General features: G+C 48.5%; 1 protein-coding gene across 4 annotated transcripts in view; it reads right to left on the bottom strand.

The window, feature by feature from the left end:
• Window positions 1-27,172, bottom strand: part of ICE1 (interactor of little elongation complex ELL subunit 1) — a 66,004-nt gene that overhangs the window by 6,725 nt on the left and 32,107 nt on the right. For all 4 annotated transcript variants that reach the window (XM_086362471.1, XM_086362469.1, XM_086362468.1 and 1 more), the window contains exons 11-17: window positions 24,490-24,576; window positions 21,981-22,354; window positions 15,408-19,967; window positions 13,999-14,167; window positions 8,555-8,715; window positions 5,578-5,768; window positions 3,656-3,762 (exon numbers count right to left, since the gene is read on the bottom strand). In XM_086362471.1, coding sequence (XP_086218597.1) covers window positions 3,656-3,762; window positions 5,578-5,768; window positions 8,555-8,715; window positions 13,999-14,167; window positions 15,408-19,967; window positions 21,981-22,354; window positions 24,490-24,576 — 5,649 coding nt within the window. The remainder of the gene's footprint in view (window positions 1-3,655; window positions 3,763-5,577; window positions 5,769-8,554; window positions 8,716-13,998; window positions 14,168-15,407; window positions 19,968-21,980; window positions 22,355-24,489; window positions 24,577-27,172) is intronic.

Below are 27,172 nucleotides of genomic sequence, written 5' to 3'. Positions count from 1 at the left end.
TCACAGTGTTCGCAGGTAGGCTGGATTCTCTTATTTTCCACATGACACTTGCTTCCTCATTACCCTCCCTTTGAACTACATTTACTTCTACGTTATCGTTTTATTATACAGTACTGTTAACTACATATTAATTATACATTATTAATTACTCCTCTGGGCTTCCCTGTGCTCAGACAGTAAAGAATCTACCTGCAGTGTGGGAGACCGGGGTTCGATCCCTGGGTTTGGAAGATCCCCTGGAGCAGGGCATGTCAACCCACCCCAGTATTCTTGCCTGGAGAGAGTATTCTTGCATGGACAGAGGAGCCGGGTTGGCTACAGTCCATGGGGTCACAAAGAGACGGAAATGAATTATTCCTATAAGATACACAATTGCATTATACGTCACTTTTAATTATATAAATGTACATATATTACTCTAATATATCATCAAATCTTATGAACTATCTTCTCAAGTGTTAGTTGCTCAGTCATGTCCAACTCTTTAACCCCAAGGACTATAGTCCGCCAGCCTCCTCTGTGCATGGGATTCTCTAGGCACGGAGGAGAATTCTCAAGAGGTATGAACAATTCTTCTTGAATCCGTAAGAGAAGCTGCTACTGCAACCAGGGTTTCCAGACACACTGATGCCGTCATGTGACGGCTAGAAACGCAGCTACTGGCCTGTCCGTGTTCTGGTGGCCCCGCCTGGGACACTGATCTCACAAGCTCAGGAGAGCCGTGCCCTAAGAAGCCATCTCCACTCCCACACCTCCATGCTTTCCTATTTGGAATCTCAACTCCAAGTATATGTTGGGTTATCTCCAGTGAAAATTAGTAGATGTCCATGTTGAAACCAGGCTGTTGTCAGGACTCAGCTTAAATATTCATTTACAACGTTCCTATGTTTGCAGGTGAATATGCACAGTGCATGTTAGCAGACACAGCAACAAAATCAGTCGGAGCTATTATATTTCTTACTGTGATCCACTTACAAGACTGATTTACATGACTTAAAAATTCTTAAACCTCATTTCAAATGGTATTATCTTTGAGTTTTAATTAAATGCCAAAGATACAGAGAATGAGACTTCTTCAACTCTTTGTGACCCCATGGACTGCAGCACGCCAGGCCTCCCTGTCCTTCACCATCTAACTGAGCTTGTCCAAACTCATGTCCATTGAACCAGTAATGCCATCCAGCCGTTTCCTCCTCTGTCATGCCCTTCTCCTCCTGCCTTCAATCTTTTCCAGCATCAGGGTCTTTTCCAATGAGTCAGTTCTTCACATCAGGTGGCCAAAGTATTGGAGCTTCAGCTTCAGCATCAATCCTTCCAAAGAATATTCAGGACTGACTCCCTTTAGGATTTACTGGTTGGATCTCAGTGCAGTCCAAGGAACTCTCAAGAGTCGTCTCCAACACCACAGTTCAAAAGCATCAATTCTTCCGTGCTCAGCTTTCTTCACAGACCGACTCTCACATCCATACATGACCACTGGAAAAACCATATCCTTGACTAGACGGACCTTTGTCGGCAATGTAATGTCTCTGCTTTTTAATATGCTGTCTAGGTTGGTTATAGCTTTTCTTCCAAGGAGCAAGAGTCTTTTAATTTCATGGCTGTAGTCACCACCTGCAGGGACTTTGGAGACCAGGAAAATAAATCTGTCACTGTTTCCACTGTTTCTCCATCTATTTGCCATGAAGTGATGAGACCCGATGCCATGATCTTAGTTTTTTGAATGTTTTAAGCCAACTTTTTTACTCTCCTCTTTCACCTTCATCAAGAGTCTCTTTAGTTCCTCTTCACTTTCTGCCATAGGGTGGTATCATCTGTGTATCTGCTGCTGCTGCTGCTAAGTTGCTTCAGTCGTGTTCGACTCTGTGCAACCCCATAGACGGCAGCCCACCAGGCTCCTCCGTCCCTGGGCTTCTCCAGGCAAGAATACTGGAGTGGGTTGCCATTTCCTTCTCCAGTGCATGAAAGTGAAAAGTGAAAGTGAAGTCACTCAGTCGTGTCCAACTCTCAGCAACCCCATCAACTGCAGCCTACCAGGCTCCTTCGCCCATGGGATTTTCCAGGCAAGAGCACTGGCGTGGGGTGCCACTGCCTTCTCTGCTGCATATCTGAGGTTATTTATTGATATTTCTCCCTGCAATCTTGATTCCAGCTTGTGCTTCATCTAGCCCAGTATTTTGCATTATGTACTCTGCATATAAGTTAAATAAGCAGGGTGACAATATACAGCCTTGATTTACTCCTTTTCCTATTTGGAACCAGTCTGTTGTTCCATGACCAGTTCTAACTGGTGCTTCTTGACCTGCATACAGATCTCAGGAGGCAGGTTAAGGTGATCTGGTATTCCCATCTCTTCAATAATTTTTCAGTTTGTTGTGATCCACACAGTCAAAGGATTTAGTATAGTCAATGAAGCAGAAGTAGATGTTTTTTCTCTTGCTTTTTCTACGATCCAAAAATGTTGGCAATTTGATCCCTGGTTCTTCTGTCTTTTCTAAGTCCAGCCTGACCATCTGGAAATTCTCGGTTCACGTACTATTGAAGCCTAGCTTGGAGAATTTTGAGCATTATTTTGCTAGCGTGTGAAATGAGTACAATTGTGTGGTAGTTTGTACATTCTTTGGCATTGCCTTTCTTTGGGATTGGAATGAAAACTGACTTTTTCCAGTCCTGTAGCCACTGTTGAGTTCTCCAAATTTGCTGACATATTGAGTGCAGCACTTTAACAGCATCATCTTTTAGGATTTGAAATAGCTCAACTGGAATTCCATGACCTCCACTAGCTTTGTTCACAGTGATGTTTCGTAAGGCCCACGTGACTTCACACTCCAAGATGTCTGTATAGTCATGATAACTACCTTCAACGACCTGAAGGGCCCTGACACAGCAATTGGGTGAACCCAGTTTTGTTTGCTCCCAGGAGATGAATACATGGCAGAGAGTCAGTTCATAGTAAAGACAGCCTTCTAATAATGAATATATCGTATCAATGATAATGAAATAACATAAGGGATGGAGAGCAGTTTGTCAGAGATGTGGCATAAAAAGGAAGAAAATAAGTCAAAGTGAAAAATAAAGACTTGTAAGGTGCAAAGGAAGCAGCAGAACTAAAGGGTCACTGAGGTCCTCTTTAGACCTGAGATTAAAAACGATGTTTCATTTAAAATATTTTTAAGCAATGATTTAATTTGTGTATATTCAGCTTAGAATTGTAGAAACAAAATAAAACTAGTTCCAATCATGGAAGCACATCGTCATCCTTACTGAGCAAGTTCCAAAAAAAAGGGTGAAAGTAGGGAAGATATACTTATTTTATAAATCAAATTAGACTACAACTTATAGCAATTTATGTATCCTGCTATGTATATGTGTATATCTGTCTGTATATTAAAATTAGTATCTGAGAATCAAGAGTTCAATTATAAATAAAATGTACTAACAAGAAAAAGCTTGACTCTCTGACAAAGTTGAATAAAATGTTAACTTATAAAGAGAATGAGTAATGAAAATTAATTTAGTGCAAAAGTACCTACTCTAATGGCTATAAGGTCAGTCATAGTGAAGTTTCAGTCAACATTTATCATTATTCCACACGTACTCTCCCGCCAAGATAGCATCAATAACAAGAACAAATTCAGTACAAGAGACAGCTCACCGATGAGCCTCAGTACTGACGCTACGATGATATCGGGAGTGTAGGCGACGTTCGCATGTCCTTTCCTATACTTTATCCACTTATCCATTACAGGCCACAGCTCCTTGCTGCAAAATAAAAACAAATATAGACATGTATGTATGTAAGTATGCATGCCCACCATGGCTCAAATATTAAGAACCTATCTAAAAATGGTGCATAAGTGACAATCCCTGAAGAAGAGGAACTTCTAAAGATGTAGCATTTTTGGCTAACAATAGAACAGACTCTGAAAACTGAGACTTTCCAACTATTCAGGATCTCAGTGCGCAAAGTGGCTTTAAAAAAGCTGCAAACACCCGTGCTGGCATCTTTATTCTGTGTAAACCCTTTTCACAAGGCAAAGTACCCAGTATCGTCCCCAAGCTGCAGAACTGGAAGCAGCAGAGTCTGGATTTTTATGTGGACCATCTAGACATCAGGAGGACCTGTGTTCTAGAAGCCTTGTTTCCCAGTTAGGAACAAGGACAGGCTGTATTTCACAAAAAGAACTAAACCAGAGGAAATGAACCACAGTTAACAGGGATTAAAGAAACTTTCTACTGATCAGTGGCAATTTCTCTTTGCTTTCTCGTTTCAAAAATGTATTAACTTCTTACATAGCATTTATAACATTAGAAAAGTTTAATACAGACAAATGAAAGGAAAATGTAAATTAAAAGCACCCCAAATAACACACTGTCAGGTAACTATCATTCTTTTATTTTGGGGCTTTGCCTTCCACACACGTCTATGCCTACATTTATATAAAAAACACGGACAGAGCGACCACAGAGCTCAGGAATCAGGGTCACAAGCGGCTTAGGCAGAGATCCTGCTATCCGCCCCTCTGCCCACTCCACTAGTGGGGACCCTGGATGAGGCGCCTCTCCCTGGCACCGCCCGCAGTGGTCTCACCTTTCCCCGGGAGGAGGGCCCTGCCCCCAGCTCCTAGGAAGAGGGGACCGGGGGTGGCCTCTCGCTTGTCATCACACAGCACGGAACAGATGGCCCTGGCACTTTCTTAGTAACAGACTACAAAACAACTTTCATCTCAACACATACAGATCTATGTAGTACGGCTCTGAATTCTACAATGGCTGTACCTCATTATACAGACATCCCAGAATTAGTGATCTGTTGCTTGACATTTAGATGTATCATCTTTTTCCAGTATTAGGAGAAAACAAGAACAAGTTTCCACAGGATATCAAGATACATGCTATCAATCCTTTGGGGACTCCTTTTCAATGTCACAAGCCCCTTTAAACCAGCCTTTCTCAGTCAGGGTTGTAAGAAAATTAAGGTTATATTTAACCATGGAACAATTATAAATACTTGACTATTTTTCCATTCTCCAAATATGCTGCATAGTTGATGCACAGAGAAAAGTTAGCTCATTACGCAAAACAGATGCCTGAGCGTATCAGACTCTGTTCTCTCCTGCAACCCCAGTGAGAAGAGCCGCCAATGTAGAATCCTGAACAGCCTTGTTCCTATGGCCCTTCCATAGCACCTGAACGTTAAGACAGTGATCACGGCATTCCACCTACACGTACTCGCTGAGCGCCTCGCTTGTGTAGGCACAGGTCTCCACATGCTGGGGAGGCCAGGGAACCAAAGGCCCCCCACTCATGAGACTCATTTCCCATTGGGAGAGAGACAGTAATGAGAGAATACAATGAAAAGTAGTGAAAGGTACCGTAAAAAAAAAGCGAGGGGATGTCACAGCTACACTGGCATTTTACGAGCAGTTTTATTAATTCCTATCCAAATCAAAATGTGCATTCTAAACAGTTCAGCTGCCTTAAAAGCAAAAATGATTCAAACCACAACTCGGCAATCGCTGAAAGGACTGCTTGACAATACAAATAGTCCAGCCTGAGTCAGGAAAGCAGCCGTACCTGATGATGTTGTCGTGCGTCCAGACCCACTTCTGATGGCAGCAGAGCAGGTCGATGGCACATACGTACTCCCAAGTGCTGTCACTCAGGTCTTCCCCAAACCTCACACTGGGCTGAAATTCTGTTTTTGGACATAACTGTATGGTCAAAAGCAGCTTAGAAACCATGAAGCCAACATCTACAGGTGCATTCTGGCAAATAAAGGGAAAAAAAAGGGAATTTAGAATTTCAAATGCAATGCATCTTCTATGGGTGATCTTAAAGCACGTAACGAGCATCAGATGAATCATCATGTAACTTTAAAAGACACCCTTTGAAAGCTGGATTTTGAAGAGGGAACTGTGTTTACCTAGGCATAGCACCTGTCCTAAATGATTATGCAATAGCAGCAGAGAGGCCAGATAAAAAGCTCCAGGCACAATGCAGAAGCCAGCCAGGCTAGAAAAGACTCCGCAATCCACATAGGAATGCCAAGTTTCATTAACTCAAATCAGAGAATTAAAGTTACAAATAAAAAAAGTTTTTAATATTTAAAAAGTTCTTTAATAAACTCATTTGGCCATCTCTCTGACCGTATGTATCAACCTGCTTTTTCCAGAAATTAAAAAAACTGAACAAGACTGCTGCACTAGAGTCTTTCGTCTGCCTCCTTTTACAGCTGTGCGCTGTCCGGGTGTCTTTCCACGTTCTGAGTGCAGAGAGACTTTCAGCTTGCCTCTCGCTGCTGAGCAGGGTCACACCACGGTCTGGATACACCAAAGCACGGATACACCACGGTTTGTCCTTTCACCTACTGAAGACGTGTGGGTCACTTACAGCTTTAGGCTACAGTTAATAACGCTGCTTTGGACATTTCTGTAGAAGCCTTTTTGTGGACATAAACTTGAATTCCCTTAGGTTCACACCCAGCCGTGGATTTATAATGTTCTTCTCTTTCTTCAGTTTTTTTTTTTTTATTGGGTTTTGTGATTTAAACTGAACAAGGAGCTTTCAATCTCTGATGACTGAAAAAGACTGTAATTAATTGGTTCTTTAAAGATAAGATTTAATGTTCGGGTGACATCTATACACCCTTCTTGTATACTAAGTTTCCAATTATCTTTTCAGCCTTTTGTAACTGAAAACTGGCTTACTGCAGTGTTCGACCCTGAAGCCAACTGTGACGTGTGTATACCGCTAAGCGGCCGCCCGGGTCTAGGGCTGCCTCTGTGGCGCTGCAGGCAGCAATCTTCTCATTTTTCACCCTCTGTCTCTACTCACAACTCCTCTCATCCTGAAATCTTGAATATTTTTTGCTTTGCTCTTTTTATAGTCATCTGAACTGAGTTATCTGTTTTATTAGCATTTTTTTAAAGGCAGTGGTTTTTTTTTCATTCTCAACTTTATTACTGTTCCTTTATCACATTCTTTCTTCCCTAGATTCCTTCTCAAATTTTTAATTTTCAAGATGGTTATCAAAGAACTTTGTTTCTGTGTTTAATACTGAAGACATTTAAACTACCGCAGTGAGTGTGAGTCTTCCAAAAACGAGAGGTCTCTGCTAATGCAGGGTTCCAGATACTGCGATTTTACTTTGAGTTTCTGTTTGTTCACAGACCGTCCAGAGACTGTGCATCTCAATCTCTGGGAAATTTTTATACAATTTTTAAATCATTTATGTCTAATTTTACCAAATCATTACCAGACAATTTTGAGTGTAGAATATTTACTTTTTAAAAATTAAGGTTCTTGTGTGGCCAAATCTATGACTGCTTTTGCAAATGTCACAGACACGAAAAATAGCCTTCATCCAGTTTACTTTTTTGTTGTTGATTGTGCTATCTCTCTACTTACTTTTGAGTATCACACCTGTGGAGTTCTGTAAGAGAATATGGACGTCTTAGACTATAATGGTATTTCCCCCCCAGGTATTTCTCTCTCTTTTTTAAATAACTTTGAGTTTATATTTTTATTTGATATGATACAAATAAAATACACTTATTAAAATTCTCCCTTCTTCGTTAATCATGGCTTTTACCACCCTATCCTATCTAGCTTCACCCTGAAGGCTGGAGGAGGAGACCCCCAGGGCACAAGCGGGAGGATTCAGCAGGGGAGGGTGCACAGGTAACCACAGAGGGCGGGACGCACCCCGGAGGGCTCTGCTAGCCGCCAAGGGAGCACAATCAGATGGGACCTCACACAACACACTCTAGACTGTGGAAGTGGGCTGATGGAGGGCTGACTGCAGACCCGCTGTTTAAGACTTCCCTAACTTTTTATCCACCAAGCCCTTCCCTTTTCTAAGGAAACTGAAGTCTAGTTGACAGTAACACCAGAAAGCGCTGAAAAGGAAAGCATGATGGCACATAAGCACCGTCCACAGGCGTGAGCCAGCCTCCTTCTAAAAAGGACAGTAATACCGTCCTAAAAAAGGCAGAACAGAGTGAAAATCAACCTGTCACTGACTTCAGTGCCTCTTCAATACCTCTTCTTATAGTGTATCACTATCAATTCAGCACCCAGGGATTCTCATTAGAGAAAATCTATGAAAAGAACACCAATCTACATATTATATTAGCACATCAGTCACTAAAGAAAATAAAAGAAAGCACATAATACTCCAAAAACTACAAATTTCATCAATTGGGAAGAAGAACACAGATTACATTCAGAAAAATCATCAAAGGAAGGAGTTGGGATCTCAATTTTCTCACCTAAGTACCACGTGTAGAAGCAGCGGTCTGCATCTTCTCGGGGCCCCTACATATGTTAAGCACGCGTATGGATTTCACCAGCGGCAAATGAGTACCCAAGATAAACTCTGCTCAGTGGACATACTTAATGAACAAAATGCACAAGCTTAGACTAAAATGGTATTCTGAAGGATCTAATACGAAGAATAATAGCTCTAAAATGCTCACGAACACAAAACCAAATAAAACATTTATATAAGGTCTATGTGTACATTATTGCACAAAATAAAAAGAAACCTCACCTTCTCCCAATTGAGGAAGGCACGCAAACAGTTCAGAACTTCTCCCTTGGCGCGCTGCCTGGCTACCAACTGCATGGCCTTATTAATCACCGACTGAGAGATAAATACATCATGCCACATGTTTGCAATGAACAAAGTCAATTTCTCAGACTCTGGAAAATCTATGAGAAAGAAAACAAGATAATAAACCTTCACGTCTGATTAAGTGAGTAAATTACAAAGCAAGAACATATTTAAACAATGCCACGTGTGCGCAGCAAGGCCGCCTACACCTGAAGAAGAGGTGGCCCCCATGAGGCCGCAGCCCCAGCTGCCTCAAATCCACTCTGTCCCTCCCGCCTGCCCCTCCCGTCCTCTCCCCCAGCCTCCAGCCAACTTTACCCTTCGGCATAGTTTCTTTAATCAAATTTGAAACCCAGCATAAGTATACACCACTATAGAGAAGAGCAATAAACTCTAAAACAAGCAGAGAAAGCAGACGCCTTGTCTCAAGAGTCCACACCCAGAACCCTGCTACTAGATGAGTGTCCTTTCAGGCCATCCCCTTGATGGATCACAGCCTCGTTGTGGCGAGGGTGCAGGGCCACCAAGATGGATGGGTCATAACGTAGACTATGGACAAACCATGGTCCACTGGACAAAGGAAGGGCAATCCACTCCAGTATTCTTACCACGAGAGTCCCGTAACCAGTATGAAAAAGCACAAAGATATGACACCGGACGATGAGTCCCCTAGGTCAGAAGGTGTCCAATATGCTACTGGGGAAAAGTGAAGGGTAATTACTGATAGTTCCAGAAAGGATGAAGGGGCTGGGCCAGCAGAAATGGCGCTCAGCTGCGGAAGCGTCTGGTGGTGAAAGGAAAGTCCGAGGCTGTAAAGAACGATATTGCATAGGAACCTGGAGTGTTAGGTCCATGAATCAAAGTAAATTGGACATGTTTAACAGGAGATGGCAAGACTGAACATGGACATCTTAGGAATCAATGAACAAAGATGTACCAGAATGGGGAAATTCAACTCAGATGACCATTATATCTACTTCTGTGGGCAAGAATCCCTTAGAAGAAATGGAGCAGCTCTCAGAGTCAACAAGAATCCGAAATGCAGTACTTTGGTGCAATCTCAAAAACTACAGAACGATCTCAGTTCATTTCTAAGGCAAACCATTCAACATCGTAGTAATCCAAGTCTATGCCCCAACCACTAATGCCAAAGAAACTGAAGTTGAACGGTTCTATGATGACCTACAAGACCTTCTAGAACTAACACCAAAGAAGATGTCCTTTCCATCACAGGGGATTGGAATGAAAAAGTAGGAAGTCAAGAGATACCTGGAGTAACAGGCAAGTTTGGCCTTGGAGTACAAAATGAAGGAGCACAAAGGCTAACAGAGTTCTGCCAAGAGAAAGCACCGGTCAGAGCAAACACCCTCTTCCAACAACATAAGAGGTGACTCTACACATGGACATCACCAGATGGTCGACACCGAAATCAGATTGATTATATTGCAGCCAAAGATGGAGAAATTCTATATGGTCAGCAAAAACAAGACCTGAAAATGACTGTGGCTCAGACCATCAGCTTTATATTGCAAAATTCAGGATCAAATTGAAGACAGCAGGGAAAACCAGCAGGCCATTCAGGTATGATCTAAATCAAATCCCTTATGATTATATAGTAGCGGTGACAAACAGATGCAAGAGATTAGATCTGGTAGACAGGAGTGCCTGAAGAACTACAGAAGGCGGTTTGGAACACTGTACAGGAGGCGGTGACCAAAACCATCCCAAAGGGAAAGAAAGAAATGCAAGAAGGCAAAGGGGTTGCCTGAGGAAGCTTTACAAACAGCTAAGTAAAGAGGAGAAGAGAAAGGCAGAGGACAAAAGGGAAAAATATACTCAACTGAATACAGACTTCCAGAGAATAGCAAGGAGAGATAAAGAGGTCATCTTTAACAAACAATGCAAAGAAGAAGAGTTTCCTCTGAATGGGAAAGACTAGAGATCTCTTCAAAAATATTAGAGATACCAACATTTCATGCAAGGATGGGTACGATAAAGAACAGAAACGGTAAGGACCTCACAGAAGCAAAAGAGATTAAGACAAGGTGGACAGAATACGCAGAGGAACTCTACAAAAAGATCTTAATGACCTGGATAACCACGATGGTGTGGTCACTGACCTAGAACCAGACATCCTGGAGCGTGAAGTCAAGTGGGCCTTAGGAAGCATTACTACTAACAAAGCTAGTGGAGGTGATGGAATTCCAGCTGAACTATTGCAAATCCTAAAAAGTGATGTGCTGTACTCAATATGTCAGCCAATTTGGAAAACTCAGCAGTGGCCACAGGACTAGAAAAGATCAGCTTTCATTCCAATCCCAAAGAAGGGCAATGCCAAACAACGGTCAAACTACCACACAACTGTGCTCATTTAGCAGGCTAGCAAGATTACCCTCAACATCCTTCAAGCTAGGCTTTACAACCAGTCTAAACAAGTCAATCCAAAAGGAAATCAGTCCTGAATATTCATTGGAAGGATTGGATGCTGAAGCTGAAAACTCCAATAATTTGGCCACCTGATGCAAAGAACTGACTCACTGGAAAAGATCCTGATGCTGGGAAAGATTGAAGGCAGGAGGAAAAGGGGACGACAGAGGATGAGACGGTTGGATGGACTCCATGGACATGAGTTTGAGCAAGCTCAAGAGTTCTTGATGGACAGGGAGGCCTGGTGTGCTGCAGTCCATGGGGTGGGAGAGTCAGACATGACTGAGTGACTGAACTGAAGTGAACTGAATGGTGAACTTTCAGAGGTACAAGCTGGGTTGAGAAAAGGCAGAGGAAACACAAATCCAATTGTCTACATTCACTGGATTCTAGAGAAATGGAATTCCAGAAAAACATCTACTTCTGCTTCACTTAGTACACTAAAGCCTTTGACTATGGGGATTGCAACAAACTGGAAAATTCTTTAAGAGATGGGAATATCAGATCACCTTATCTGCCTCCTGAGAAATATGTTATGTGGGTGAAGAAGCACCAATTTGAACCTTACATGGAACAATGGACTGGTTCACAATTGGGAAAGGGGTAGGAGAAATCTGTATAGTGTCACCATGATTATTTAAACTCTATGCAGAGTACATCATACAGAATGCCCATCTGGATTCATCACAGTATGGAGTCAACACTGCCAGGAGAAATATCAACAACCTCAGATATGCATATGACACCACTTTAGTGGCAGCAAGTAAAGAGGAACTAAAGAGCCTCTTGATGAGGGTGAAAAAGAGTGAAAAAGTTTGCTTAAAACTCAACATTCAAAAAACTAACATTGTGGCATCTGGTCCCATCACTGATGGCAAATAGATGGGGAAAAAGTGGAAACAGTGACAGACTTTATTTTCTTGGGCTTCAAAATCAGTGCAGATGGTGACCGTAGCCATGAAATTAAAAGACACCTGCTCCTAACAAACCTAGACTGTATTAAAAAGCAGAGACATCACTCAGACACAACAAAGATTAGTATCGTCAAAGCTATATTTTTTCCAATAGTCATGTATGGATGTGAGAGCTGGACCATAAAGAAGGCTGAGCACCAAAGAATTGATGCTTTCAAACCGTGGTGCTGGAGAAGACTCTTGAGAGTCCTTTGGACTGCAAGGAGATCCAACCAGTCCATCCTAAAGGAAATCAGTCCTGAATATTCAATGGAAGGACTGATGCTAAAGCTCAAGTTCCAATTCTTTGGCCACCTGATGGGAAAAAGTGACTCACTGGAAAAGACCCTGATGCTGGGAAAGACTGAAGGCAAAAGGAGAAGGGGATGACAGAGGACAAGATGATTAGATAGCATCACCAACTCAATGAACATGAATTTGAGCCAACTCCAGGCAATGGTCAAGGACAGGGAAGCCTGGTGTGCTGAAGCCCATGGGGTCCCAGAGTGTCGGACATGACCTAGCAACTGAACAATGACGATGATAAATTAATGTTTAATTTTATAAGAAACTAAGTGTTTTCAAGTGGTTATACCAGTCAACACAAATATCTGTATCCTGTTTGGCATGAAGTCATATCTTTTTCATTTTTCTCTGTTCTATTTTATCTAATGCTGCAACGTGTTTGGAAGGAGAGTAACCCAAAGCATACACTCTCTAGGCTACTTTGACGTGTTATTCGGGAAACTGCTTATCCGGTCACACTTCCTCTTGTCCCAAGACATTACAGGTTGTTCCCTCCGCCTGGAATTCTCTCCCTCGCTTCTGTCTTCACATCAAAGCTCACAAGTCACTTTGACAAAGAAAGCGTCCCAGGCCTGAGACTCGCTCAAAGCCACCTTCCACTGTACCTGTCGTTCATTCAGTAGACACTGAGTGGGAGCACACAACACGTTTTTCCAGGGAGAGGATGTAACAGGAACAAGAAAAACAAAACCGGTACTCTGACGGGATCTAGCGGAGAAGAGACAACAAAGGGAAAGGAACAGTCTGACCAGCATCTAGTGGAGAGAGAGAAACACTTCCCAAAAGAGAAACGGTTACAAAGATCCGGAAGGGAGAGTGTGCTGGGTGCATCTGAGGAAGAAACAGAGACCCAGGTGGTCCTGGCCGCCCCGCAGGGCTCTCCTCCCTGCCGCCCTCACCGGGAAACTTGCTGGGTACTCCCGTGAGGTCATGGTCATGCGTGCACCACTGCAAGGCCGTACCAATACCTGGGCCGGGTCACCATCAAAGCCTTCACACTTATGTACACCCTGTAACTATTTGCTAATAAGTCAGTGACTGAAAAAATAAAGAAAAACAAAGTGGGCAACCAACACAGCAGCCTCACGCACAAGTCTACACGCGGCAGGTTCATCCCGATTCAAAAGTCCCATAAACATTGTGGTGACACAAGGTTATCAGCCTCTGCGATCTAGATAGGATGGATGCGATACTCAGTTGCATTTCGTATCACGTTGCTATTTAAATGTTTCCCTGACGACCTGATGTAAAGAACGAGGCCCGTCTGCTCCCCATCAGCAGACTGAAGACACAGCACTGAAGGGAAAGACTCGAAGGGCAGCACTCCTCCCCACATCTCCCTGAAACTGCTCGTGAGCCTGTGACTCCACCAGTTTCTGCCATTTCCAGCCAGGAACACAGCAGAGCAGTTGCTGCGTCACAATGACTCCGTCCTCTGTGTCGACCACGTCTGACTCCAAAGCAGCTGCACAAGGAATACCACCAAGAGGCAGTGGGGAGAGGCCCTCCCACACACAGCAGGGATGTACGTGCTGACCGAGGCAAGCGTCAGTCACGTAAATCCTCCCACTGCAAACCAGGGAGATGCACAAAAGACACACAGCAGCAACTCAGCTGGAAATCCAGAGGCACATGTAAGCAGGTAAAAGAGCAAGCCCCTGCTTCTGAGGCTAGACCGCCACCACCCACAAGTACCTTCCTTGAGCAGGCCGTAGCAGAAGAGGCGCGCCCTCTCCAGATCACCCAGCTGCCGGCAGACCCCCACGTACACCCTGCAGAGCGCGTGGATGTAATTGTGCTCCACGGACATCTTCTGACTCTTCAGCTCTGAGAGGATAGAGTGAAGCAAGCTCTCTGCTAAATGCTGAATTGGGGGGGAAAAAAAAACAAAAAGGCAATGTACATTCATATTTATCGTTAGCCTACTATGGAACAGCTACAAGTTACAAAATCAAGTCCTTGGGAAAGCTGGAAAAATAAAAGGGGCACTGTCTCGGACAGAGGCCAGCTGCCACTGCAGTAACCCCTCAGCAGGGAAGCCGGGAGGCTCTGCGGAGAAGGGGGCCCCCAGCGAGCAGACGGGCAGTTCAGCAGAGGTCAGCAGGGCACAGGGCCTATGGCTGGTCCAACTCTTGATGCTCGTCACTATCGCCACTCCAACAAGCTGCTATTTTTTGGCTTTTACTAAAATAATCTCTGTGTATGAAATCCACTCTAATTCTACTGCCATTCTTGTTTTCTGAACTGCAATACACTCTACACATTTATCCTGTTTAGATGTTAGAATACTGGGTAACAGTTTCCTTACTCAGGTAAAGAAGTACTAAATAACCTGATATACTCAATCACGTGAAAATAAACATCCTTCCAAAGTTACCTGCATTGCTCTTTATGCTTTCTGAAATGAACAATAAACATGTATACCACTGTGATTCCAGGCATATACAGACAACCAATAATGTTAATCCAGGGACACTGGAAGTCACCCACCCACTATCAACATGAACATGGAAAAGATAATAACCTAGCAAAGTCCTAAGAAACCTTGTATGCAAACCTACACACTTCTCTCTCCACCTCCTCTTGAAACTAAGTGTGTGTTCCTATTTGACTGGTGACCTGCATTAAGTGTGGGGGGCGAGGGGGAGACCCACACACTAACCCTCTCTCAAAATTCTCAAATGTGTATGTGACACTACTGACAAAAGGGCTCTATTACAGAGCAACTGATGCTCTGAGGCAAACCATTTTGAGCCATTAAACATGCCAGAACCAACAGGAACTGTGCAATTTAAGTCCTGACGGGCACCTTTTTTTCCCTTTAAAATTTTAACTCATCTAGTGAATATAGACCACCAAGTCTCCAATGTCTGACCGCTTCTCAGATGCACAAACTCCTGGCTAGAAATAGAGCACAGGTCCTGACGCTTACAGGGGTGACTGTCCATCCTGGACAATAACCTTCTATTCAGGGTCCCCCTCGCTGGCAGGAGGCAGCCTGTGTCTGGGGACAGGACCTTCTGTTCAGGGCCCCCCTCGCTGGTGGCAGGCAGCCTGGGTCGGGGGACGGGCAATCCCAGCGCTCTCTGAGTGGAGCCGCGTACCTTTTTTGTGGTGCTGAACTCATAGACAACGTCCTTCTCCTGGTCTCGCATCACCGGCTTTGTGGAGACGTTTCCCACGTACACGTGACTCCGGATGACAGGTAACAGGTCAAAGGTCGCCTCCCCGATCTTTCTCAGGGCCTCTGTGATGGCTCTGTCGGGGGACTCCGCGGTTTCTTCAGGGCTGGAGGGGGACTGCGAGGCCGGGAGAGGATGCCTGTTGTCCTCTGTGCTTGGGGCTGCAGCCTGGGGGAGGTCCGTCCAGGGGCTGCAGCCCATGCCCTCTGGGGTGGGCTCCGGCTCTGGGGACCCGTTGTCCAGGCGCAGCCTCTTGGCGCTCCTCGGTGCACTGGCAGATAGTGTCCGTTTCCCAGCCGGGTCCTGCGGAGGCCCCAGGCCGCCCACCTTGTCCTGCTTGCCATCACTGCCAGAGCTGCCCCCTGCCTTCACAAAGGCGGTGGAGCTGGAAGCGATGGCTTGGAAGCCTGCGAGGGCACCCACGGGCCCCGGCAGGCCCTTACGGTTCGCCGGAGGGCCACGTGTGAGCTGGATGTTCCCTTTGAGGATGTTGAGGGTGCGGGCCCGGGCGGACAGCTCTGGGTACATGGTGTCCAGGATCTTCACAGAGTTCTCCGGGGGCGCTGCCACCGCAGGATGGGCGGGTGCAAGTGGGGGCAGGCGGCCGGGCACTGGGAGGGCGTGCTTTGGGGTCGCTGCGCAGAACTGCAGCGGGGACGACAAGACCCTGTCCCCGGCCGGCGCAGACGACGGCGACGGGGAGGCACACAGAGGAGAGCAGGGCCCCGGCTCCTCTGGCAGCGGGGACGTCACAGGAGGCGCCGGGGGCTCGGACGACGGGGACGTTGGGCAGAGCGGGGACAGTGGAGAGGAGGGGCTGGAACTGGAGATGAGGGGAGATGCCAGGCGGGACGTCCTCGGCGGCGTGGCGATCAGGGGGGCCAGCAGCGGGGGCAACGGGGGCCCCACCTCCTGCCGGATCTTGCTCAGCGTGTCCACGCAGCAGTCTGCGGGTGTGGACGTGTCGGCGGTGGCCAGGATGGTGTGCGTGTGACTTCTTTGGGGTCTTCCATGACCTCTGTCCCCTGAGAACGACGGAGAGACTTCGCGCTCAATGGTCTCAACGCGGCCTGATGCCGGAGTCCTGACTGGCTTGTTGGACTGGTCTCTGTTTGAAACCTTTGATCGATTCTTATTTTTGCCCAGTGGCTCCAGTTTCGAGTTACAGTAAGTGTGATCGAACGGAGCAGCCTGCGACTCGAAGTTCTGATCATATATCTCGGAGCTGATCCTCACGCTGGGTTTAACGGGTCTGTTTCGCAAACGACTTTTATCAAAGTTACCACTCTGCCCGCTGCTTGAGATATCCTCCTGGGTTCCAGCCGCACTGCGGCCACATGGGGGCTCCTGAAGAGGTGAGCCGGGGCGACCAGCCTCTGGAGACCTCTCCACGGGAGGAACCAAAAGGAAACCAGCTGCCAGCTCTTCCGGATGGGTGGAAAGGGGGGCGGCCTCCGGGGCGTCACACAGGATCACCTGGCCCAGCTCCGGCATGAGCGTCACCCCATTGATGATGGTCCAGTTGTCCCCTTTCTCAATGACTAGGTTCTGATCCTTGTTGATGAGCACATTGATGACCTCAGAGGTCACCGTGGAGATCTGACATTGGAGCCTCACCTCTCCAGGCCCCGCCCCCGGGTCAGCGTTGGGGACCGAGGGCTCTTCGGGTTCTGACTGGACCTCTTCCCGATTGCCCGCCGGCCTTACCGCGTCCACGCGGCCCTCAGGAGTGCTTTGCGTGTTTTCGCGGCCAGGTTCAGCACAGGTGGGAGACCCGCCCTGAGTGTGCGCGCTGGCCCTCGGCGTGGGTGAGGCGGTGATGGCTGTGTCCAGAGGTGGAAGTTGCTGCTGGAGGTGCTCTGCCGTCGCGCTCTCAGGCCCTCTGAAGAGGAGCAGCCCCGCGGCCTCCTCCGCCTCGCTGTCCTCCTGGCTGGCCTGCAGCTCCTGCCCGAGCCTGGTGAGCACCTCGGACAGCGTCTCCAGGGAGCAGCGAGGGAGCTGACCCCGCAAAGGACAGTCGTCTTCCTCCGACTCCACCCACTCTTCAGAGGTCTCCAGTGCTTCCTCTTCACAGAGCTGACTTCCATACCCTTCTCCTGATGGTCCACTGGGCTTCAATTCCTCTTTCATTCCTCTATTCAGTGTTCCTTTGCTAGAACATTCTGAAACGGAGTCCGCTGAACTATAATCTCTCAGCTGACAGCTTTCAAGAAACATGACGACCTCGGACGTGGACAGTCTGTCCATCTCAGACAGCGTGCTGATGTTGAAGTCCTGCAGAGCTGAGGTCAGGGAGCCCACCTCGATGGAAGGCCCAGCCTCTGCAGGCCCTGCACCCCACCCGCGGGCCCTGGGGGCGCTGTGCAGGTCCAGCTCCGGAGCGGGGTCGGGCTCGGGCTCCCCCTCGCTGCTGCTGGGCGCCTCGCTCTCCTCCACCTCGGTGTCGCCTCCGCCTGCCTCCCGGATGCCGCTGTAACAGCACGGGGCAGGGCGTGGAGATGCGGTCTCGGCAGCACCCAGGCCTTCAAGAGGCGCGCAGCCAGGACTCTCAGACTCCAGGAGCAGGCGTTCCTTCAGGCCACGCTGTAGGGCAGGTGGGGCCTGTGAAACCGCCAGAGCCGCCCCAGGGCACCTGACTGCGTCTCCAGCAGGAAAACCTCTGGAGAGAGTCAGGTCCGTGTCTGGACATTTATCCACATCCAAGCTGGCCGTGTCCACGCCTGTGGCCAGGAGACCAGGGCTCTGCTTCTGCGCCTCTTCCTGCACCGCGGCGCCTGTCACAGCATCCCGGTTTGGGACCGGGATGTTCTCAGAAAAGAATGAGGATTTATAGTCTGTAGGATGATGGGAATTTTCTACTGGGAAAGAACCACTTGGAGCATCAAAATCTAACCTTCCCCAGGAGGCGGGGGCTCCTGAGGCAGGGCTCCGGGCGCTGCTCTTCGTGTCCCCCCTCTCCCCGCCATGCTGCGCTCCACACGCCAGCCAGCTGGCCCGGGCGTCACCGTGGGGCGCTGGGGGCTCTGGGCGGGCAGGCTGCGCGGGGCCAGGCCGCGCCTGCCTGGTGATCACTGATACTTGATTGGGCAGCACGGACGTGGGGGCCCGGGGAGCAGCGGGACCACGGTCCTCACTGGTGAACACGGACGCCGACCCGCCGCCCTCTGAGGACCATACGGCCCGGGGCCTCGCCTCACTGCCCCGCCGCAAGAGGTCACTGTGGTGCCAGGAAGCGCTCCTGCCAAAGCCGAAGCCGCTCCTGACCAAGCTGGACACAGGCCCCGGCGACGCTCTGAAACCTGTCCGAGCCGGCTCGAGCTCCACTCTCAGTGCCTGCCCAGCAGCCAGCCCAATGCCAGCGGCTCCTGGGAACGCTGAGCGCGGGGGGAACAATGAGCGTGAAGGGAACTGAGGCTGCGGGAGCAAGCGGGCATCACTCAAGTCCTTCACAAAGGCTGCGCATCCCAGTGGGCCGCTCCTCTGACCAAAAGGATCGGACGTGCCCGACGTGCTCAGAGTCGGGAAGCTGCTCTCGAGACGGGCCCCTCCTGAGGAGCACCCCGGGGGCTCGGGGGGCACCTCCACCGCAGTCACCCCGGCAGCGGGCGCGGTCTGCTCTGAGCCACAAGGGCGGGGAGGGCCAACTGCAGGGGGAATGGCGGGACCACCGCCATCCTCCAGCCCCGAGGGAGACGGGGGGTGGCCACAGCAAGGGGAGGCGCCTGAGGCCGAGGAGCAAGACCAGGCATCTCCCAGGCTGAGCCCCGTGGTTCCTGGGGTGGGGGGCCCTTCTGAAACACACCCCTGCGTGGCTCCTCTTTCCTTCTCCAAGGCTCTAGGCTGTCCCTGGAAATGACCAGAGGCTGACTGCCGCCCCGATTCAGAAGCAGTTCCATCAATGAGTGTCCACCTGGCCAGCTCTAACTTGGGTGATTCGATCCATGGGGACAGCAGGGTCTTCCCATCAGGTGCCCTGGGCTCCCTGAGCGGCTGCAGTCCCAGGGGAGGGGGACGCGGGTCTGACCGACCATGAGCCGTGCCCTCCTCTCGAGCTAGGCCGCCCAACAGCGTCTCAGCAGGCTCGCCGCCCGGGGCTCTGGGACGTGTCCACACTGTGGGCACCAACCTGTCCTTCTGTCCGACCTCTCTGTGTGTGCCCAGCTTGTCCACAACGCCCTTCTCTCTCCCACTCCCGAGCTCAGAGGACACGGTCCAGAGCTGCTCCCGAGCAAAGGCGAATGAAGCTGCGGGCTCCCGCAGGTTTGCTGCGAAGGTGCCAAAGCCGAGCGTGGTCCCTGCACTGAGAGCCAGGGTGGCCTCGTGGGTGTGGGGCTGCTCCTCCCAGGCTCCAGCTCCTTTCTTCTCTCCAGATAAGCCACAGCGGTCCTGGGCCTCAGGCGGATCTTCTTTGGACACAGGCTCCGAGTTCCTACATGGGGCTGACTCATAATCGCTGGAGTTGGCACCCTCTCCAAAGGGTTCCTTAAAAACAAAGGAATTGTATCCATCAGTTAAATACCACTTAAACCAACTACACAGTTACTGATTCAATGCACTGGACACGGACACGCTCTGGAAGCGTCTGAGAAAGGCAGGCCACCCTAGGCGCCCCATGGGTAGGTGGGCGGGGGTTGGGGAGCCAGGGCCCTCCCCCTCTCTCCTCAGAGAAACCCCCCAGCGCTCCACACACGCTCACTGCTGCTCCCCAAGAGGCGTCCAGGTGCTGCTGCACTCGCAGCTGAGGGCTTGCTCTGTCCTGACTGTGAACCGTCCTCAACTCAGAAGACCCACTGCAGGCAGCCGCCCAGCTGTCCTCTCAACCTCCACTCGCCCCTCCCGGTCCCCCCAGCCCGACCCGTGCTCAAGGGGCTGCCCTGTGAGCCCCTCTGCCCATACCTCTCACCGAGGCCACACCCCAGCTGCAGTTATCCCCGGACCCTTCAAGTTCCCCTCCGTGTACGGACTACTCCCCTTCCCCATGGCCCGTGACCTTCATGTCTGCTCTAAAAGCCCTCCTCGACTCCCAACCAGCCCCTCTCTTCCGGAGACCTTCCGTGACACCGCCGGCCCCAGGCCCCCGCTGCCCCCCGGCACCCCCAGGGAAGGCCTGCCCACCCCTAAGGTGGACCATTTCCCACCCAGAGAGGCTCTTCTCTGTGTTGTCTCCAGCGTCCCTGGCCGACCCCTCCTCTCACAGCCACACTGCAAATCTCACCAGGCTCGCTGCTCTCTCAGCCTGGAGACCTTTTCCAAACCAGTGTCTATCAGTTAACTCCAGTGCGGCTACTGGGTCCAGGGGTCAAGAACGCAGGACACTGGTGATCCCAAGATTCCAGTCAACGGTCCTGCCTCTCCCCGGAGTCTCCCACTTTCTTCCCATCCCCACCGCAACTCAACGGAAACTCTCACGTGGAACCCGACCTTTAGGTCCACTTCTCTGGACCCACTGACAGCTCCCCATGCTGTCAGGAGAAAATGCCAAGCCCTGAAGACTCACATGGGCTTGGGTCTGGTCTGGGTGCACGCTCCCCGTGTCCAGAGTGCCACACCTCTGTAAACAGCACCAGACACCCGGCACCTCCTCCACGGCTGGCCAGACGCCAGCATCCGGGGGCCTCTCCCACTAGGTGTACGCCGGCCTTCCACCAGGGTGAGCCCCTAACCCAGCCCCCGGCAACGCAGACGCCACCACGGCGCCCTCATGGGCGAGCACCCAGGACCCAAGCAAGAGTGACCAGGTCCTGTCACCTCTGTGCCCGCAGTGTCCAGCATCATGTCCAGAACATAACAGATATGCATTACGGTTCCTAAATGAAGTGATTCAAAGGAGCCATTAATTTCTTTCTTCCTTAAGTCAAAAAGCATGCAAATCTGCTCTGTCAAGACTAACTTCCCCTATATGTAATTTGGTTCTGTGTTTTCCAAGTCTCCTAGTAAGTGTGTTGTGAAGTGAAAGTTGCTAATTTGTGTCCAACTCTTTGTGACCCCTATCATTTTCACAATTTAAACAATAAAAAGGAAAGAGAAAAAAAAGACTAACTTCCTAAGAAATTACATAAACCATTCTGCAAATACACAGAGATGATGAATTCATTGCATGAAGGTGGAGAATGCAGCAACCTAAGTTAACAGGCGTGCATGCCATACACGGACCTTCTGTCTCTGAAACACTCCAGGCAAACACCTGTGTAACTCACTCATTCCATCCCTGTTACGTGTCTAAAGATAAGAGTAAACAACTAAGACACAGTCCTCCACAGGAGACTTAAAACACACTGCAGATGAAGACAGTAACAATGCACCCCCAGCACACAATGAAGGCCACGACATGTGCGCACGTGTGTGTGCGCTTGTGTGAGTACAAGATACGGACCCCGGGGCAGTGGCGTGCCTCACGAACTCCCGGCTTCCTCCCTGACACTATGCGGAACGCGCTCACACGTCAGGGTGGACAAGGTGGCCACCTGGGGAGGCCAGTGCAAAGTGTCCACTCACAGGTGCAAACAGAGAGGGTGAGACACCCAGGTGAGGCGGCGATGCCAGCGGCGGGGAGGGCACTGGGGACAGCAGAGGCGGGGGCAGCCTGAAGAAGTCGACCGCAGCCTGGAGGTCCTCGTCGAAACCAGGGCCCTGAGCCTCGCTCCTCCACGCCACAGCCTTGGGACTCGTGTCCTCTTGAGAGAGGCCGTTGTCGCGACCTGCTGCTCCACCCACATCCTCACAGGCAGAGAAGTCACCCTCAATCTCCATGGACAGTTCTGCCAGGCACGTCTGCACTGCCGAGGTGCGGATGGGACTGCCACCTGCTGCAGGGGGCACCCCATCTTCCCCGAACTCTATGGATCTGCAGTATTCTCGGGCAGGTTTTTCTGCAAGGGGAAAAAAGTGAATATCAAATTATTTACAGTTATCAATTAAAAAAAAAAACCACCTATTTTAACACTTCAAAATGCTTGTATTAAATCCAAGTAGAAACATTTTTAAAAGCCAACAATCCCTTCCTAAAGAATATCCTATAAAACTTAAACACATTCCACAAAGTACGCTTCCCTCAACAAGTAAACGAGAAGACGGCCGGGGGAAAGGGTGAGATGCCTTTGTCCACGGGCAGCAGGGTATGCCTGCCAAAGCTTCCGTCCGTGGCCAAGGTGACAGGCCTCGATGACACACTCGTTCTCTTGGGAAGTCAGCAGTATTGGGGAGAAACAGCCTTCTGCCACAAGGCGACAAGAAACAAATTTCTCCTTCTAAAATCAACTTATACCAGGCCTATTCCATGTAGGGCTTCCCTTGTGGCTCAGCTGGTAAAGATCTGCCTACAATGCAGGAGACCTGGGTTCAATCCCTGAGTTGGGAAGATCCCCTGGAGAAAGGAAAGGCTACCCACTCCAGTATTCTGGCCTGGAGAATTCCATGGACTGTATAGTCGATGGGGTCACAAAGAGTCGGACACAACTGAGCAACTCTCACCTCCACCCCATGAAAGTATTTGTACAATACTCTAAGGAACCTGACTACATCACAGAAATACTTTGCACTGTAACACAACTGAAAGCTACTATGAAATGCCGGTTCTCTTTGGGTTTTGATTTTGGTGAACAACAGCAATGCTAATTGTTAGTAAAAATACTGTGTCCTGGCAATTAACTGGAAACAACCACTTGTCATATTTGAAAGCTATAAAAATATATGAAAGCTACAAAAACACCTTTCGTAGAAGGCCTCAGGGCTCCCTGGAGCAGTGGCTGATTACAGGGCTGGGGAGGGAAAAAGACAAGCTGAGCCCGAGACAGTTTGCAGAACCAGATGTAAAGACGGACATGCCTAAGAGGCCCAGATGGTCCCAGTGACTGCACCTGGGGCAACCTGAGCGGTAAGATGACTAGTGAAAGTACCGGATTATGATGCACAGAATAAAACAAGTGTCTATGAGACCACACTGACAGAAGTGAATGCAAAGTGAATGAATGAGTGAGTGGAGAAAAATGACAGTTCTTCCTTACAGAAGAATTGCAGTTAATACCTTTAGGAAAACAAGGGAATTGCAAAAGCCACTATTTGACAAAGTAGTAATCGCAGCCTACAAGATGTACCAGCAGAGCTAAAATCAGTGGGCCAGGGCTAGAGAGAAACAGATATGTGCCATGTCACAGCGCCTCCCTCGGGGTGGTCACTGAGTCAAGAAGCAACAGCAGTTTCACAGGAGGAACCGGGCCGACATCACCTTCCACAGAGATCAAGGTTAACAGCCCCCAGGACAAGGCCGACCACACGCTCTCTCCCCAGCACACACTAGGAGCTCTAGTGGAAAATACACAGCCTCACTCTAATACAAGAAAACATGCCACAACCCACAGGGTTTCTACCCAATGATCTGTACTCTCCAAAAGGGTCAGGAGACAAGGAAAGATCTGTAACTGCCAGAGCAGGGGCAACTAAAGGCAGAAAAAAATGAGAGTGGAAGCATGAGTTGCTCAGTCATGGTCCAGCTCTTTGCAACCCCATGGACTGGGGCCCGCCAGGCTCCTCTGTCCATGGAATTCTCCAGGCAAGAATTCTGGAGTGCATAGCCAATCCCTTCTCCTGGGGATGTTCCTGACCCAGGGATCGAACCCAGGTCTCCCACATTGCAGACAGATTCCTTACCATCTGAGCCACCAGAATTAAAGGAATCCAGGGAAGGTGACATGGGCAGGGAAACGGTGAAACCCCGTCTCCACCTGCACCAGCCACACACACTCCCTCTACGAGTCCTTCTGGTTTCCCAGTGGATGTTCCCTGATGAAGCAGCTATTACAAAATTCAAAACCAGACGCATTCAACGAGACTAGAAATCATGCTGGAAGGAACAGGGTTTTGGATGATGGCAATGGCAAGCGCCCATCTCAGTTTATTTCACTCTTTCAATGAGAGATTCGAGAAATTAAAAACTAAAGACGTACAACGTCCACAGTAAACACCGCTGCTGCTGTATGAAATGAAGCTCTGGAAGCTTCCCCCTCACCTGGGATGTATCTGCCAGCCTCACCCGGGAGTCTGTGTGTGGTGTTGATGCACAGCCAGAGCTCCTTCAGAAGCAGTTTTACCTTCCCTGTGGAAGAGAGGCAAGTGTTAGTCATGTCATTTGGCTCATTCAGCCCAAGGCCAAAACACACTCCTGGGAAATCGGGATTTATCAGGGAATTAGAAAACTAGGTAACTTAAACCCCCTTCCCCTCCTTCCATCACTGAACACAATTCAGCTGGCTACTAATGTGAAAGCATGTTGACTGAAGGCTGAACACAAGCCTGGGTTTTGCTTGGAGGGTGCGGAGCACACAGGGCAGGACTCAGAAAACCCAGCGTGCTTGTTGGGAAAGGTCTTCACCTCCATTATGCACGCACATGACAAACAAATCTCTGGTCTCTGCATTTTCCACAGACAGTGACGTGACTGGGGAGCGCAGGGAGGAAGCCCAGCTAGAGGGACCGGTATAGATCACCGCTCCACAGATTCTACACAGAAGAAACAGTATCAGCTCAGTTCCATGAGGTCATCAGAAATGCCACCAGAGGTGACCAGGCGGTAGTTAACTTAGGGGCTTCGTGGGTCTTGGGAAATTCTTTTATGGCCTTAAGGGGAAATGAGAGGAGATCAACGTGCGGGTATAGACATATGGAGAGGGAGAGAGAGTCACCCACGTGAGCAGACACACAGAAGGAAGCATCTACGTCTATATAAGCAAAGTGAGAGCTTTGTAATTTTTGAAAATTTTTTTCAAATGGGTCTGAATTTCTAAAGTGGTTAAGAATCACTGGTTCAAGTTGAAAGGCAAAGGACAATTGTAACTAAATGAAAGTCATATAACATTAAGAATATCACACTGTGGTTTTAAAGTAAATTTAACATTAAAAATACAAATTCCTCAAAATGTTCCAAGCAAAAAACATTCATCAAAATATAAATATGAATAGTTTGTGTCAAATACATATAAAAAGACAAGCCACATTACTTAATATTTAACTGAAAATAATTATTAAGTACCTGGTAATTTCAAGTCACCTCAAAATTCTGTTGTAGCTCACTTGAGGTTATTAAACAGAATCATGTCTTGAAAACACTGAAATCTTTAATCCAGTTCTAGAGAAGTTAAAAAGATCAATCTTCTAAACTAAAATATCTCCAAGGAATCACAAATTTTGGAACAGGACAGCCCTATTTAATGGCAAACTACATCTATAGTAGAATTCCATAATGAATAAATTAATTCCACAGAAAAAGGACCAGGACAAACGGGGCAAATGTACAGAACTTGGGAAATGTGGGCATTTCCAGCCTCTCCTGACCCACATTAGCCAGTCGCTGGTGAGGTGCATCCATATTCAAGTTGCAAAGTTCTATAATCAAGTAGTTTATCTACACTGTAGTTAACGCACCCAAAGCCTGCTTCCAAATACCATGACACCCTTTGCTTAAATGACCTGACCAGGATCTCTGCTTATTACAAATACCCAAAGCAGCAAACAAGGAACCTGAAAAAAAATACACAAGAAAGTTCCTTCTCTGTTCTTACAGAGGCTATTAACCAGAGCTATGCCTATTCCAGCTAAGCGCCTTCATTACTTCCAGTCTGACACGAGAACTATCCGATACCAGCAAGCAGAAAACAGCCTACATCCTGGCACTTTCGGGACTTGGTCGTGAAAACCTTTCGGCTGAACCACACGCCTTCCCCTGACCCTGTGACAGACGCCTCCTTTATCAAACGCCAGGCGTCTCCGAGGACAGCGTTTCTAGACTTGCCTACTCCACTGACTTGTCAGTGTCCACATGAATGGCACGCATCCTTAATCACAACAACCTTGTAACTATATTTCAGTATCTGTGCTAGCATGACCCTGGCTCAGGATTAAATTGTTATTACGGGTCTATTGCTTCTGATAAACCTTCCCCATCCAGTCTTAAGAATATATATTTATACATACATGGGGGTAAAATTCCCATCTCTATGCCTTCACTGTTTACATCCAGGAACACAGCATTTGTGTGCATGTTCAGTGGTTTTAAAGCTGTCTTCACAGAGGCAGGCATGCTGCCTTCAGGTACTTCCCTGGGCGTCAAACCGATCTGCGGCCACCTGAGAACGGACTGTTCTTATGCCATCTGTTCTGACAGACTAGTGAAGACCCACCGTGCGTCCTCACTGTAAGCACCAGCGCTCGCCCGAGCTCCAACACTGCTATCTTCCTTTCTCCACCTCGTCAGTGCCCTCATTTCCAATGACAGCAATCTGACAGCTCCTGCGCTGTGAGTCCACTCGGGCGCATGGCTCAGGTCCCCAGCAGACACAGAAGGGTGGAGGAGCAGGCTCGCCTCGTCTCTGATGCAACGACTAGGCTCTCAGTGCTTCACATTTCTCAAGTGCGAAGTGCTTTTTCCTATTATTATCTCGTCTTTTTTTTTAATGAGGAATGGATGCTGAATTGAGATGACCCTATCATGTCCCTCTTAACCAGCTGTTGTGGTAGTCCTGAGATAAATCCTCAGTCATACTTTGTCCGTATTCTATATTACTAACAGATGTGAGTTCTTACAGTTTTAGTATTTTCACAGCTTCACTGCTAAGTGACAGTTCTGAGTGCTGAAGACAAGTGTGCGCATTTTCACGCACACAGTTAGTTTTGGCACACGGTTCTGCTAGTCAGAA

The sequence above is a fragment of the Bos grunniens genome, chromosome 20 (genome assembly GCF_055505025.1).
Source record: "Bos grunniens cultivar Pamir isolate PY7600 chromosome 20, Bosgru_T2T1.0, whole genome shotgun sequence".
NCBI classification, from domain to species: Eukaryota; Metazoa; Chordata; class Mammalia; order Artiodactyla; family Bovidae; genus Bos; species Bos grunniens.
This window is presented reverse-complemented; position numbering and strand designations above follow the sequence as displayed.